Source organism: Oxyura jamaicensis, chromosome 3 (genome assembly GCF_011077185.1).
Source record: "Oxyura jamaicensis isolate SHBP4307 breed ruddy duck chromosome 3, BPBGC_Ojam_1.0, whole genome shotgun sequence".
Lineage (NCBI taxonomy): Eukaryota > Metazoa > Chordata > Aves > Anseriformes > Anatidae > Oxyura > Oxyura jamaicensis.
In genome coordinates this window covers 37,049,823-37,064,913 of record NC_048895.1, presented here as the reverse complement: position 1 = coordinate 37,064,913, position 15,091 = coordinate 37,049,823, and the positions used below count along the sequence as shown (strand labels likewise).

Below are 15,091 nucleotides of genomic sequence, written 5' to 3'. Positions count from 1 at the left end.
AATTAGGCAATTATTTTAATCTTTAATTTAGCTTGTTTTGAATGAAATTACTTTATTATTTCATTTTATCAGATTTTGTAGAGATAAAGAAATGTCTAGTTAATTAAACAGCACGTTTTTACAACATACATAAGCATTGTTAGGTGAAGATAATTTCAGATAATTCACAAAGAGGGTATATGAAGGTTGATCCAGTATTTGAGGGCTACTATATGTTTTCCAGTAAGTTGCATTTATTTCACTGAATGAGCATCTCCAGTGTGCTCACCTAAAAATGCATTGTGAAAATCAGAGGGCTATTTGTAAACTCATCAAGAACTAATGAATGAGAAGTGAAACACTTCTTCTAAGAGTTTCAAGAAACTGTAGAAGGCACTATATGCTTCAAACTGTAGAACTTCAAATATAAATCATGCTTGGTGGTAATACTGGGGGAAAAAAAAATATCAATAGAATAAGGTTTAGGCTGCCATCTTTCAAAGGCAGAAGTGCCTGTTGATACTCATGGGAGTCAGGCAACTGCTGTGCAAGACAGATTAAATAATACTTTTAAAATTATGTGCAGAAGTAATAAGAATATTAAAGTTGGGGAGTTAAGCACCAGAAGTTGCCTGTTCCAACCTTAATGTAGTCTTGTTGTACATATACATTATGATAATTCTGTTCCTTGTTATACTGAAAATCTGTTTCAGATTTTCTTAAACGCAAGATTGTCATCTGTCTTTTTTCAGTTCTGTGCTCCATCTCTTGTCTCTCACATACATTGAAAAGTTAAGTATCTCAAAGAAATACTATCTGATCATGTTGTAAAAAGCTGCATCACAAGTGATAGGCACTGAGGGATCAAATTAACGCTGCATGAGAAGCGGAGTTGTCATCAAAATCCTTTAGTTGGTGGTTTGTTTCTGTTTCTCCCTACAATTACGCTGAGGCCCAAATAGCAGCTACAGAACTGCTTGCAGCTTCCCAGAAGAACTAAGAACTAAAAGTAACACAAAAACTAGTTTGAGTCTGAGTGGTTTTAGAAGGACACTCTCTGAGAATGTTGCTCGCAGGAACAGTGAAGAAGTTGGTGGTCAATTAATTTTTTCTGTATTTTGAATTCTGATTATATTGTGATTAGCCTGACTTGACATATTTCAGGACAGAATGTATACATTTTTGAGCCCAAGGTTGTGTGTAGTAGAAGGAAGGGTTTTGTTTTTATTGTATGAACATGTCTCAAGTTCAGAGGCTTTGTATGTTTCAAACCATTGTCTGAGTTATTAAGCCAAAGTAATAAGTAGCATTCAGAGCTTGGGCTGTGAGTTTTCAGCATAATGATGTTTGGCTTCTACAAGGTTACTATTTCTAATGAACTGCTTCTAGTGTCTGAAAAATAGTTTAGCTGGTATCCCTAAAATATGTCTGGATTAGATACCTCTGGTTTCTGAGATGCTTGTTAGCATGTCCTCTTGGGTGACAGTTCTCTCCCATCCTTTTTTTGTGAGGTTGTTTGCTATTTCTGCCATAGTCGTTGCCAGAATTCGTGGTTAGAATTCCTACTTTCCTTACCACTCACATTGTGATGACCTCTAAATACTGTTATTTTAAGATATATTTATTTGTCTCTGTATGCAAAGATCCTGTTAGGGAGTCATTGACTGAGAATTTGTTTCTTTACTTCTGCACTTCCATGACAGCTGAAATCTGTGGATGCATTTTTGATTTCAAACCTTGCAGGGTAAACATCTGGCTGATGGAGGCAGAACATTTTCACCAGAGGTTCTTGTGCTTGGAATTTACTTCCTTCTGTAGGTCTGTGTCAAAACCTGACTGAGCCTGTTTAACTCGAGGGAATGGTGTAAAGCCCATCTGTTCACTGAAGCTTTTCCCTGACAGAGTGATTGTAGAGTGTATTTATGTTCTCAGCTGTAGTTGTGCTTTTTCAAATACTTAGTTGATACTTTTAGCTAATTCATGGTTTGGTTTTGTGAAAGGTGTATTGAATAGGTGTATTCTTAAAGGAAATTTTAAGAGTGTTGCAGACTGTCCGTGTCTTTAACTTGTAAATACAGGGAATAACACATGTCCCAGCTTACTATGAATGGAGAAATAATGAACTGCTGCTGTTGAGAAGAATAGGGTGCAGAGAACCCACTGAGACTTCTGTTGTTCTATTTTAAGTAAGCAGAAGTCTCTAGAAATAAGTGAAAAGAGAAAGCATATGTAGCTGAATACCTTTGCATACCTGGTTTTAAAATATTCTGACAGTGTAATAGGTTGCTACATTCCTTAGAGGTGAAGAGTACTAATGATCTTGCAAATAGTTTCACTATCTTTGTATTCAAACTTGGAATTACCAATTTAATTTGTTAGGTGGTCTGTGTAATAGAGCAAGGTGACATTCAAATTCTAATCAAAATTTTCTTCATAAGCCTTTGTTGAGTGCTCTTAGGGGAAAAAGTGTTCAGTTAAGTAATTACAAAAATTAAAAATATTAAATAAGAAAAAAAAAATGTCGTGAAACCTTTTTCTGGATGAAGAAATTGTGTTTGCAACATCATGACATACTACAAGTGATTTAGGTTAACATTCCTTGGGAGGAACAGAGACAAGATTATTATGAAGGTGCTTCAAGTGCAAATATTGGTACCAAATTACATTCATTTGTTCTTGTAGGATGTTTGAATGAATAATTTCATTAACTGAAGAAGATATTAAGGCTTGTCTACATGAGGAAGCTCTCACAAAATAAGTTATGGTATGAATTTAAAATATAATAGCTATTCAGCACTAACTCCTTACATGAACAATTTTATTCTGAGCTACAAATGACCTTTCACAGTTTAGTTGACTGAACAACATGCAAGTTTCCTCTAGTCCCAACAATGAATAAATATTTATGTATGGAGTTACTGTAGAATAGTTACATGAAAAAAAAAATCACATTGTTAGCTTATTCTTTACTACATTTCCGTCCTTTAAAGTGTCCTTAGGACAAAGGATAGTTCCAAATATATTCTTACAGGTACTTGTCTGCTATACATGGACTTAGAGCAAAACATATTCCTTCTGAGAATATGTATGAAAAATGTTTAAATTGCTGACAATATGATTCAGTTAGAGGTAGTAAGTCCAGTATGCTTCACTGGAATCTAGGTATGGTCAAGTTAGCCGATCATTGTATGTAGAATAAATTAATATACTCATTAATGAAGTTAGATTTACTTACTTGGTTTAGTTGACTAGTAAGGACTAACAATGTAACAAATATGACAGGATTAATAGTGGCTGATGTGTTTAGGATTCAATCACTAATTACTTATTTTTAGTAAAGCTAAAATCAAAATGACCTTATTCTCTTGCATAGTATTTGGAGAATATGACAAAAACTTGATTCCCTTGCATTGTTGCTTATGTCATAGATAAGCAAATGAAGTGAACACGAGCTATCCTCTACACAGCAGCTTCTGAAGATGGCCATTGTTCTGCTTTCTGTCTTTTTAACACGGTGAATTCTGTACACAAATATGGAAGGTTCACATGAGGATACCGGAAAATGATTTTATGTGTATATCTCTTAAGCCATGAAGACAATTGCATTGATTGTGTATTAATATATTTAAATGTGATATGCATTTTGGCTTTCCATAAAAACATAATGTCAAATACTTTAATTTACTTGTTTTGCAGATTTTATCAACAAATTTCTTTTGTTCTAAAACCAAACCATGTTCTTTTTCATGAGCTGTGATCACATTAAGATTTATTGTCTTACAATGTTTTTCCATGCATTTCTTAAATGTACTTTCTTTGGTTCTAAATTTTTCTAAGAAAATAGAAAAACTGGGATTAGAGCTGAATGGAAACAAACAGCGTTTGAAACAAGCCCAGCAGGATGTGACAGAAGCCAGAGAGGAGTGCCTAAAACTGACAGAACTGCTGAGTAAATCTGAACACCAACTGCACCTCACCAGGTACCCCTTATCCTATTACATGCTGTAGTACCAATTTCATTCTGCTAATTTTTTTTTTGCCACAGGCTTCCCCACAGCTGATATAGATAGTTGCTGCCATTGACTGCATGGGCAGCCCTCGGTCATATTAAAAGTGGAAATTAGAATGACTGAGTTATGAACTATAATTGTTGAAAGTGAATTACTAGTGTGTAGACAAGGCGGTGTTCAGCTCTGGTGATGAGGTACCATACTTTTGGGCAGGAAAGAAGAGCCGGGAAGAGTGTAGCTACGTTCTTTTGTTGTTGCTGTTTTTGATTGGACAAAGATACTTTAAAATGTCATTTGAGACTGTAGTGTACAGCAATGCCCTTAGGCGTAGGAATTTGCAGATTAATAACGTGAAGTTTCTGCAGCAGAGTGACCAGGAACATATAAATGTACACAATCATGCTAAGCTTCATTGAAGGTTGAACAATCAAAAGGTAATATTACTCTCTGCACGCAGAGAGTAAACTCTAGTGCGTGAAGAGGGTATTTAAGTTACTTGCTCAGTGGAAATGTGATACAATGCAAGCATTGTGTGACTAGTGAATTTCCAAGAGCTTTTTCCATCTTTTGCTTTAGCCCCCGAAACCACTTACTGTATTACTTGGTATACATTTCTAGAAACCAACAGAAGATTAATGTGCCAGTGAGTCATTCCAGCTTGAGTTTTGGTAACTGCAGGAATTTTTACCATACAACATTATTGTCTTACTGTTACAAGGTTTTGGTTGTATGTGTGTTTTTTCTAACCCACTTCCCTCCCTCCCCAAAGAGTGAATATCCGGAAACAAGGACTTTTACTCAGTCCTTGAGCAAAAAGTTGAGTGAGTTTAAATTTTACTTGGGAGGGGGGAAAAATAACTTCGATTTTTATCACTCAACAGAATGTCTGCATGTTTATCCAAGTCTTGTAGACTTTCTGGTCCTTGTGCGAATTCTGCCATTGAGTAAATGGAAAGAAAATAGCCTCATCTAAACTATTAGATTCAATGAATCAGTTTTTTATTCAGCTACATTTTTGTGTAATTCAGAGCACGGTAGTTTAACAGATGGAAGAAAGTACCACTCTAACAGCCTGTATTTAGAGAAAAAAATATGCTAGAGGTTAATGAACTTGAAAAAAGTTTTGGGTGAGTTGTTAAGATATCTAAAGTTTGGATTTAGCAGAACTTTATTAATAATGATTTGTTGTGATAGTTAACCAAATGGCTTACCACGCTCCTTTTAGCAAAAGGCTGATTATATGCAATAAAACTCTGGATATCTTGGAGGAAATCTGACTGGCTAATATATTTTTGTGAAAATGTTTGACTTGTTAAAATGAGCATTATTGACTGCTTCTACATAGTGTGGCATCTACAGCTGGGTAACTAGCATACTGTTGATTCAGGTAGCTTTTCAGTCTACAACTTTTGACTCAGGTAGTTTGTGAGCTACAAATCACTGGAGGCTGGGAACAGTATTTTGGGCAAGTAATGCCCTGTGCTGGCCTAGTTCTTAGAGTATTTAATAGACATCTGCTTTTATCTGCTGTTTGAGACAGACACTGAATTAGCACAGCTTCTTGGTCTGACCTAGCATGGCCTCTCTTCTGGAATGTCCTAATCTTTATTTTTTATGCTTTGTGTTCATACTATGGCCTTTACTTTTAAGTATACTTTTCAGGCATTAAAATGTTTTCTATAACAACATATAATTATCAGGAAAATGTATACATTAAAGCATGGGAAATTGGTTCAATTCTTTTACCGTAACATTCCTCAAAGTCTAGAATGCATTGTAGGTTTTTGTCTCCTCCTTATCTTTGGAGTGCATCTGCTTTCCAGGAGTGTATTAGGTGATGTTGCTGTCACAGGTGGTGGTGTTGGGGAAGGATGAGATATTCATTGCTTCTGTACTGTCATCCGTGGTCCCTGTGTACTTATATTGGTAGGTTAGGTATTCTCACTTTGTCTTCTGTTTTCCCTGAGTCTCAGAGGAAAAGATGCCCTACTGAATTAAACTTTTGCTCAGCCTGTATTCTCTTCTTCTTGGATCACTTCTGCTAGAGCAGGCTTTCAGTGTTAGTGAAGGTTCAAGAGTTAAATGTCTAATTTACAATTTTGCATTTTAAAGCCAGTATGTTTTTAATGGTGGTACATCCATGGTTGTTGCATGTGAACTGCATTCACTTGCAGTCTGTCCTCCTTCATTCTTTATTCCCTTCACCTAAAATGGCAGCTGTGCCAGTGAAAATACTCACTTGAAGGGTAGTGGTAATAGCAGTCCTATGGGGTTTATGGAATCATTCACTGCAGTATTTGCCAAGGAGAACAGATTTTAAGCTCTAGAGTCCTGCCTGTGGGAGATTGCTGCAGAAATTGCACTGATTCAGTGCATCTCTTGGGTATTCTGGCCTTGGCCTCATCTTGCTGATTTCCCTATTTTCAGGACAGAACCAGCTGGTCAACTGCAAGTCTTGTTTCAAAGCTGGACTTAAGGGAGGCCTGTACTGCTGTTACACTGTCGTGGATAGTTTTTCTATTGCCTTGCGTGAACTCTCTTTGTTGTTCTGGCAAAAATTAGAGGTAACTGAGGAGTTTGAGTTCTTCACTTTGTATGACTTCAGGTATTACTAACGAGAAAAGCTCTTCACTAATCCACTGATTCTAAGCTTGGATATTGTAAATAAATAGAATAATAAAATGAGTACAAGAGCTTTAAGTTTTAGTATACGAGCATTAGGCACTAAAGATTATATGAATGGATTAAATGAGAAAGAATATGCAGTCCGTCTTAACAAGAAAAGAAAGCACTCTGCAGAATTGTGCTCTTCTTCAGGAGTCCCACTTCTGTTCTATCCTAGTTTTCAAACACAGTTGATTGATTACCAACTAAACAGCTTCTAAGCTAACAAAATGTACTTGTTAAAAAATCAAGAAAAAGGTTACAATTAGCTATTCTAAACCATTGCCACAGAGTTTAAATTTGCCTTTTCCTGTCACCTTTGTTTCTGGAGCAATATGTTGCTTAGAAATCTTTGCTATTAACATGCATTTCTGATACCAAATCTAGTTAGTAATTCTAATTTGTATGTTTTCAAATGACTGGGAAAATACTGAACTTTTGCAGTGTGGTTAAGGTTGTCAGTCATGTAACTTTGCAGATGTCACCGTGCTATGAGGCTGACCATGCTTGTGTAGTTTGGGTTTTTTGGTTTTAGTTTTTAACCCTAGTTTCCGTTTTGTGTTTATTTATATTAGTTGCCGTGGTAGAATAATCTTAAGAAATTACTTCTGAAGTCAATTGTAAATTAGTCTTACTTTAGCAAGGTTGGGTCTTGCTAATGAGGCTTATCTGAATCTATTATTTGGAGAGTAGAAAACATACAAATCTGTTTTTCTTGGTTCATAAGAATAATTGTTAAAAGTCATGTCAGTATGCTAGTGGAAAAGATCACATAAAAGATACAAGGTATTAACAGTTTGCCCAGTTTTTAGCACGTCATCTAATTTAATAAAAATTTTCAATATTCTCATGTAATGAAATTGTGATTAAAAATCTTTCCTCTTTTTGTTACAAAACAAATCTGAAGTTGTTACTTGTTTCAGTTTAAGTCAGATGTAGTTCCTGCTTGTATATGCCAGAACACTTAAATCTTAAGAAGTGGGAGAATCAATGAATTTCAGAATTGAACTTTTTCTGTGTCATCGTGTTTTCTCAGGCATGGAGGTAGGTAGGGGACTTGAGATATATTTGAGATAAATTTTTGGGAGATGGAATTGAAGCAGTTTTTTTTTTTTTAATTATTATTGTTTACTTGTATGAAATGTTACAAACACTGTTGAATGTCAGCTCGTAGGTGGGGAAAAATTACTAACTTGTGTAACAACCTATGCTAACATGGGACCTTTCAAATGAACCTGAATGCCTGTGTCACTCCATTGAACGATAAAAGTTAATATTACAGTGAGGACGAAGGGGTGCAGGAGTTCTTGATCTTTCCAATTATGTGTTACATCTTTTCTCTCCCATCTGTACAAATGATGTGATGTCTAGAAAGCGGTATATCTGACACACTGGTATTTGGTGAGTAGTGTTTTTTAACAGTTCCTACTATTCACAGTTTCTTCTAGCAGCCTCTTGCTTGTTTCAATGGCTCCATTAACACTAGGGATAATACATGTATAATAAAATAAAGCACGTAGATCTGTCATTCCACCTCCAGGTTCCTGTGGCATTATTTAGTCACTGAAGCTTTGTTGTTGTGCTTCATGATGTCACCATTGTTCCTTGTTAGAATTGCAGCATTACCTCATACATTAAATGCCCTATTTAAGCTACACTATGAAAATATAAAATATAAACTGGCTTCTTGATTTATTGGAGTTAGTTATGAATAGTCCTCTAGGTAGTTGCAGAGTACCCGGTATGTTGTGGTCTTTTTTTTTTTTTTTCCTTTCTTTTTTCTAGTAGTAAATGGTAGTCAGCAGCACACTTATTACAATGCTTTTTCCAAGAATTTTACCACATTAGAAAGAGTCCATCATCAATGCTGGAAATGAGATAACAGTTGAAGAAATGCTGTTGCTAATATTAAATGACTGAGATATGTTTTATGTTCCCAGACTGGCTGGCTGATGAAAGGACCAATAACACTTGCATTGTGGGGGGAGAGAGGGGAGAAGCAGAAATTAAGTGTAAGCACTGATTGATTTCTATTTTTTTTAATTTTTGCTAATTTTGTACAAAACCATTATTTTAAAATGCAGGGAGGAGTGATAACGTGAAACAACTCAGATAACTAATAAACTTTTTAGTTTCTGCTTCATATGTTTACTTTTCATTAAATTTAGGGATGGTTGTGACTGTGTTGTTGTGATTCAGTCAACATTTATTTCTATCTGTTTTTCATATACAAAGGCATCGGGATGCCAGAAAATAAACTGTTAACGGAGAATTAACTTCTTTGGCATGCTTTCATACTTATCTTCCAAATTAAAGAAAATGAAATGGGCAGAAGCAGAGTGTAGATTACCTCCTTTTTGTCAAAAATGGTGGGAATTTGAAAATTAATAATAAAAAAGGGAACAGATGCAGTAACATGCCAGAGGGAGATTAATGTGGAGAGTAAAATCTGTGAGCAACAAAACTGAAGCAAACTGAATCAGTGGGAGGTGGTTGTACAATCAAAATCAGGATAAAAGAGAAATTACAAACAACCCTGCACTTGTCAAAGTAGTAGTAATGAAATCCTGACTCTGCCAGCAGCGAGAACCTGTGTTAGCACTTTGGGGTAAGGCCGGGAGCCGGGTGCCAGGTAGGAGGGCAGCGCGAGGCTGCTGGGCGGCAGCCATCGCGTGTGGAACAGATGGCGGGGAAAGCTGGCCGGGGAGGGGCTCCTTAGCAGAACTAATCAGACAGTAACAGATAGGGCAGCTGGGAGGACTGACCACCGAGAGGCAAGCGGCGGGGTAGCCGCAGCTTTCCGTGCGATGTGTGCAGTGGTGTGCCCGTTGGTCTGAGAGAAGACCTTGCAATGTCTTTTTGGGGCAGAAGCCACGCAAACTTCTGAGGCGGACGGAGCGGCCTGACGCCGCTGGCGGTGGAGGGAGGTGCGAGCTTGCTGCCTGGCTCCTCTTGCAGCCTCCTGAGCATTGAGCCCGACCTGTCTTGCTGTGCTGTGCTGCTTGTTACCCTCAAAAATGTCTTTGCTCTTAGTTCTGTCATGGGATATAAGGGCCTGTGGGTTTGCATTTTCTTGTGGCAGTGCGTAGAATGTAGAACTTGAAGATCTAGAGAAATGCAAAAGCACATGGATCCAGGGCCTGATCGGGCAAGCTGATGAGAGAACTTTGCTCCTGTTGAAATGGAGTAAAGGCTGTAGGTCGGCATTGTCCCACAGGGCTGGGCCCCTCCAATGAGTGAAATCAGATTTCTGGTATTTTATTTTTGCTCAGAGGGGCACTTCCTTCTTCATAAATGAGAGCTTGTGAGAAGTGAATCGAGGTCTGAGCCTTCTGATCTTGAGCCACTTGAATAAGTTTACTTGCGTAAGAAGTAAAGATCAATAGGATTTCTTGTGCGAGTTAAGAGGTGGCCATGTGAGAGAGGATTACTAGGTCATGCCCTCTGTTGATGACTGTCAGCTTGAAAGAGAAATGAAAACAAAATTTTATCAAGGAAGTAGGAAATAAAATCCCGAAGTGCAACAAAGGAGACCTGACTTAGTACTGCCCAGTTGCATTTGATTGTGATGTGGGATACTTCCTTAGACAATTAACAAAGGAATGTACATCTCCTGCATCTGCTTTTGAACTTGTGTCTCTCTCTTTTGCAGAAGGTTTATAGCTTGGCTCAATTATCCATTTTGAGCAGGGAGGGGAGGAAACATTACAGGGATTTGAAATAGGTGGTATAACATAGCCATATGCTATTTATGCAGCAGTTTCTGCAATAAATCTAATTTGGTGCTGTCAAAAAAAATTAGACTTATTTGGTATAGCAGCACATTAGTAAATGATCGTGGTAGCTTTGAAAGTTGTCATTCACTCTGCTTTGCTTGCAATAGAATCCTGCAAAGCTTTTTTTTTTTTTTTTTTTTTTTTTCCCTGAGCAACTCTATGAAAATGTCTCAGTTCTTTGTCCTGCAGCTGTAGAAACTGCAAATATTTCCACAACTGAAAAGAAGGTCTTGCCTTAAGGTAACTGAAGGAGAGGATAGAAAAAAGAATAACCTCTATTGTTAGCAATTATGTGAACGTACAGGCAGAAAAATCAGTAATGTGGGGGGGATATATTTCTCCCTTGCCTACAGGTTTACATAGTGCAGCTGAAATTGTTTATCTCATTATACAGCATGTAGATAAATTAGCTGCTCTGCGTTATTATAGAAGGTAAAATATTTTACCTGCCATGATAAGACCATATGCTGCTTTACGAAGACTGATACTGAATGATTTGAAATAAATCGGCTCTGTCGTCTTCTGGCAGTGCCTTTTAGAAATTTTGAAGCTGATAAACTTTGTGTCAAGATAATACACAATTATTTAAATATCTTACTATTTAGTCATTTAAACATATTTAAGGTAATTGTACAAACATTTAAAGGCCATTGATAAAGTTTAAAGGTAAGAAAAAAGATAAGTGAATGAATAAAGAAGAAATCCAAAATCATTTGTTAATTTTGAATATGAAAGTCATTATAAATCATCTTTTTTCATTTGTAAAGAATTGAAACATGGTTTACAATTGAATTTATTGTCCTAGAGTACATTTTTTCCAGGAAGAAGCAATAATACATTTTCAGATTTCAGTCTTAGATTTATCAAAATTTTTCTCCGTGGCATTTAAACTGCAACTGGTCACATCAAATTTCTCTAATGATTTCATCTTTTATACATCGCGTCAGGTTGTTGAGGCAGCCAAATTGCTACTGCATGGAGAGTGTGGTTCAGGAGCGGTGACAATACTTAAAGCGCTTTGGAGCGAGCAGCAAATTCAGATGAAATACAGAAGAGACTAACTGCTGTAGAAAACAAGCGTCTTTATAAGGTCTTTGTTTTGAGCAGCTATTATTCAGCAGTAACAGTAATAAGTTTATGCATGTGTACCAAATATTTACTTTGATCTCATTCAAATTAGGCTTTCTATTTGTGTGACTAATGACAACAGGATAATGATTTTTGGTTTTTGTTTTGTTTTGCTTTTTTTTAAACCATATTAATCTTTCAAACGTGTATTCAAAGCTGCTGGATTTTTTGCTGAATTTGCTACTGGAAAAATGTTTCTGATTTTTATCCTTATTCTTGACTAGTTCTAGGACTTTTCTCTTGAGTCCATCTGAAGGCTCATTTTTACAACAAGCTGAAATATACTTTTTCTGTTAGTGCATGGTATTTGTGAACTTAATTTTAAAAGCTGCCTTATGCTTTCAAAAGTATGCTGGAATTCATTTACTTCATGCAGTCACAGTGATTGTGTTTCTTCTCCTGTGCAAGATTGTACTCCTGAAATCCTTGCCCAGAAAAGATTTCAACAGAGAAGCCAAAGGGTCCTTAATTAGGGACTTGATTCAACTTGACATATAAGAACATCAGCTTGTAGGTTGTCATCTCTGTAAATGGATGGAGAAAGGAAGGCGAATTACCTGAGCACGCCAGCTTTGGCTGCCGGGCTGCTCTCGCCACCCCTGTGCCCGGTGCCCTGGTGCCAGTTGCTGGCCAGGGGGAAGGGTGAGCTGGGAGAAGTGTGTCCCAGGCAAGCAGATGAGCGCTGCTTCTGCTGTCGGCTGCTCAACTGAGCTGACCTGCTTTCCCTGTCTGTGCTGGCAGCCTGGCAAGGTTAATAGGATGCTACCATTGGTTGCCCCTGTGTTCCTGGTGATTTGAGTATCAAACTAAGCTTTTGCAGAAACAGGAGCAACTGTTTTTGATTAGTTGCTCCTTGTTCAGACACCTTCTACAGGGCTTAAATCAAAATAAGGAATAAGTTTTCTTTTTTTTTGTAGTTAGATGGGACACAGCTGTATATTCTGTTTGTTCCAAAGTTCCTCTTCCATTTCCACTGCTTTTGTTGACCTGTATGTAGTTTACTGTGGAAGATCATAACATCAGAAAACATTCCTTTGCAAATGCAGGGACTAATTCCCATGTAAGGGATGTATCAGTATTAAGTTATTTTTCAGCTAAACTTATGTGGTATATGTCAATGCAATTTTTATTAGAGTCAAATTCAGACCTAACATAAGTATAACTGCATTTCTGCTAATGAGATTGGATTACCTCCTGGATTTGCTCCCAGAAAGCTTTACTTTAATTCATTTGTGGTAGTAGGGTAATAAAATGGGTGGTTCATTATAATTGCTTTTAAAACTTAAAATATGTATTTATATTCATGGTACTATAGTTAATCTTGGTGAAAGATTCTTTTTTATTTTTATTTATTTTTAAAGGATGCCCAAGAGAAATGCAGTGGAATTGAAAGGTATTTCTTATTTTAGAAGAATGAGACTGTCGAGGAGGTTAGTTAATAATTCAGGAGTTTGTGGTTATCACAATCTATTCCTGATAAGAGATAGGGGCACAGGAGTTGCTAAAAATAATGTATCCTGTTAACAATGTGAATATAGTCTCAGCCCTGACAAAGAATCTTTACAATTCATCTCAATGTGTAAGGCAGTATTTTAACAAAGAGTTGCATATGTGTGCTTACAAGGCTTAAAAGCAGGAAAAAATATTCTGGATTTTTTTTCTCCTTAAAGAGTGTTGCATTTTAAACATCTGTAGGTAAGTTTGGGGGAAAAAAAAGACTGTCGCAGATAAAATATTTTACAATGAATGCTGTTGGCCGCATCTAGGTTTTACTGTAAACTTACTTGGCTGTTCCCATTTTATCTTTGCATTTTTAGTCAATATCTGTGTTGCATGGTGTTAAAGTGAGTCAAAAGCTTTCATTTGTTATTTTTATTGTCATATTTTTTCCTTTTCCACTTCTTTGCATATCTCTGCAAGTCCTGAGAGATTCTGCCAGTCTTTGCAAGGAGGTATGTGAATTAAAACATATTAGCTGTTGGAGCTAAATGATTAAAGTCTCTTATTTTACTTCTGTATTATTTCTCTTATACCCCAAACCTATCTTCACAAATAGAGAACTGTAAAGAACTTCATCTTCTGCTGGTTAGCAGAAGTGGATTTAAATCCACACCGACAGTTCATTTGACAATGACCTTGAGGGGCTTTGCTTCTTGAAGAAGAAAGCAGAAGCTTGCGGTAAACAAAGTTCACTTCTGACAGATGGATTGAATGACAGAAAGGTTGCGAGTGCCAGAATAGCCCTGGCAGAGGAGGAAATGTTCAGTGGAATCCAACAGGAGAGGAGGTGTGAACAGGTGCAGGGTTGCTGACGGAAGGGGAACCAGATGGAAGGAGCCAGAGCCAGTTTATTTAAAGGAAAAGGCAGAAAACACTGAAAGGCTGTGCGATCAGTGGCTAAAAGTGTGCATGGAAGAAGGTAAAAATTCACAAAGCAAAACTGCACAGTGGGATATCTAGCGCTTAACATAATGGTAGTAATTTGTGAGTTTAGTTTTAAAGTTGCTATTGAAACATATTTCTCCTTAATCTTGACAGCATAAAGAAGGGAGCTTTATAAACTGACCCAAAAACAAAACAAAACAAAACAAAACAAAAAAAAACACCCTTGGCTAATAAACATACCGCTTGTCCGTTATTTCTAATACTAATGTACAGATAATGTTACAATCAGGTAACACCAAAATTATACCATAGGTAGCCAGCCTAGGAAAGAAGCAGTAAAGGACACACGAGGCTGGATTTTTATTTTTTGACTCACCTGTTCATATCTAGCTCCTGGGATATGCGGGAAGATGAACATGTCTTTTATTGGGATGTTTCTGTAAAATCTAAGCAAATCAACATCAGATACAATGTAACATTAGCACAGTATTTGATTGGTCTTGCTTTTTGGTCACAACTTGTCAGTTTGCTGGAATATGTGGTATCTTGATTTAGGATGGGGGAGATGTCTAACTTGCCCTAGATCAAATACCCTCAAAATCAAATATTCTCTCTCAGACTGTCTTCCTGAGGAATGCTTTGTTGTGTGAAGTTCTTCTTCCCAGGCTGTTCATGGGAGGCTTGGTCCTTTGGAAGCAGAGAATACTTTTCCTAAGTCCTCAACTTCAGCAGTAGTTTGGAAGAGTTAACAACATCAGTGCCTCAGACCTGTGGCTAGTGTGGTAGCATAAACTGAAAGTTGGGTGTCTGCCCAAACAAAATGTCTGAAAAATTTGAGGTGGCTGTTCAGCAGGCATTCAGAGTGCATCTGTGATCTACTGGATCATTCAGCTGTGCTGATCTGATGTGGATCAGGTGTGGGCACAGTCACTTTTCTTTTCAATTAGGCAGAGCATGCAATGTAGTGTCTATGCTGACTTTATGCTAGCTCCAGTAGGACAGATGATACCTGATTCAGCATAAAGCTGGCTGGTACAAAATTAATGTACCCAAATCATTTTTGAAAAAATGGAAATTGGCAGAATGAGTTCATAATAGATCAGATCTTTGCAACATTTAGCTGCATCATTTTTTGATTCAATAGAAGGA

At 37.0% G+C, this 15,091-nt stretch overlaps 1 protein-coding gene across 5 annotated transcripts in view; it reads left to right on the top strand.

Moving 5' to 3' along the window:
• Window positions 1-15,091, top strand: part of SDCCAG8 (SHH signaling and ciliogenesis regulator SDCCAG8) — a 107,398-nt gene that overhangs the window by 35,248 nt on the left and 57,059 nt on the right. For all 5 annotated transcript variants that reach the window (XM_035320802.1, XM_035320801.1, XM_035320805.1 and 2 more), the window contains one exon: window positions 3,817-3,959. In XM_035320802.1, coding sequence (XP_035176693.1) covers window positions 3,817-3,959 — 143 coding nt within the window. The remainder of the gene's footprint in view (window positions 1-3,816; window positions 3,960-15,091) is intronic.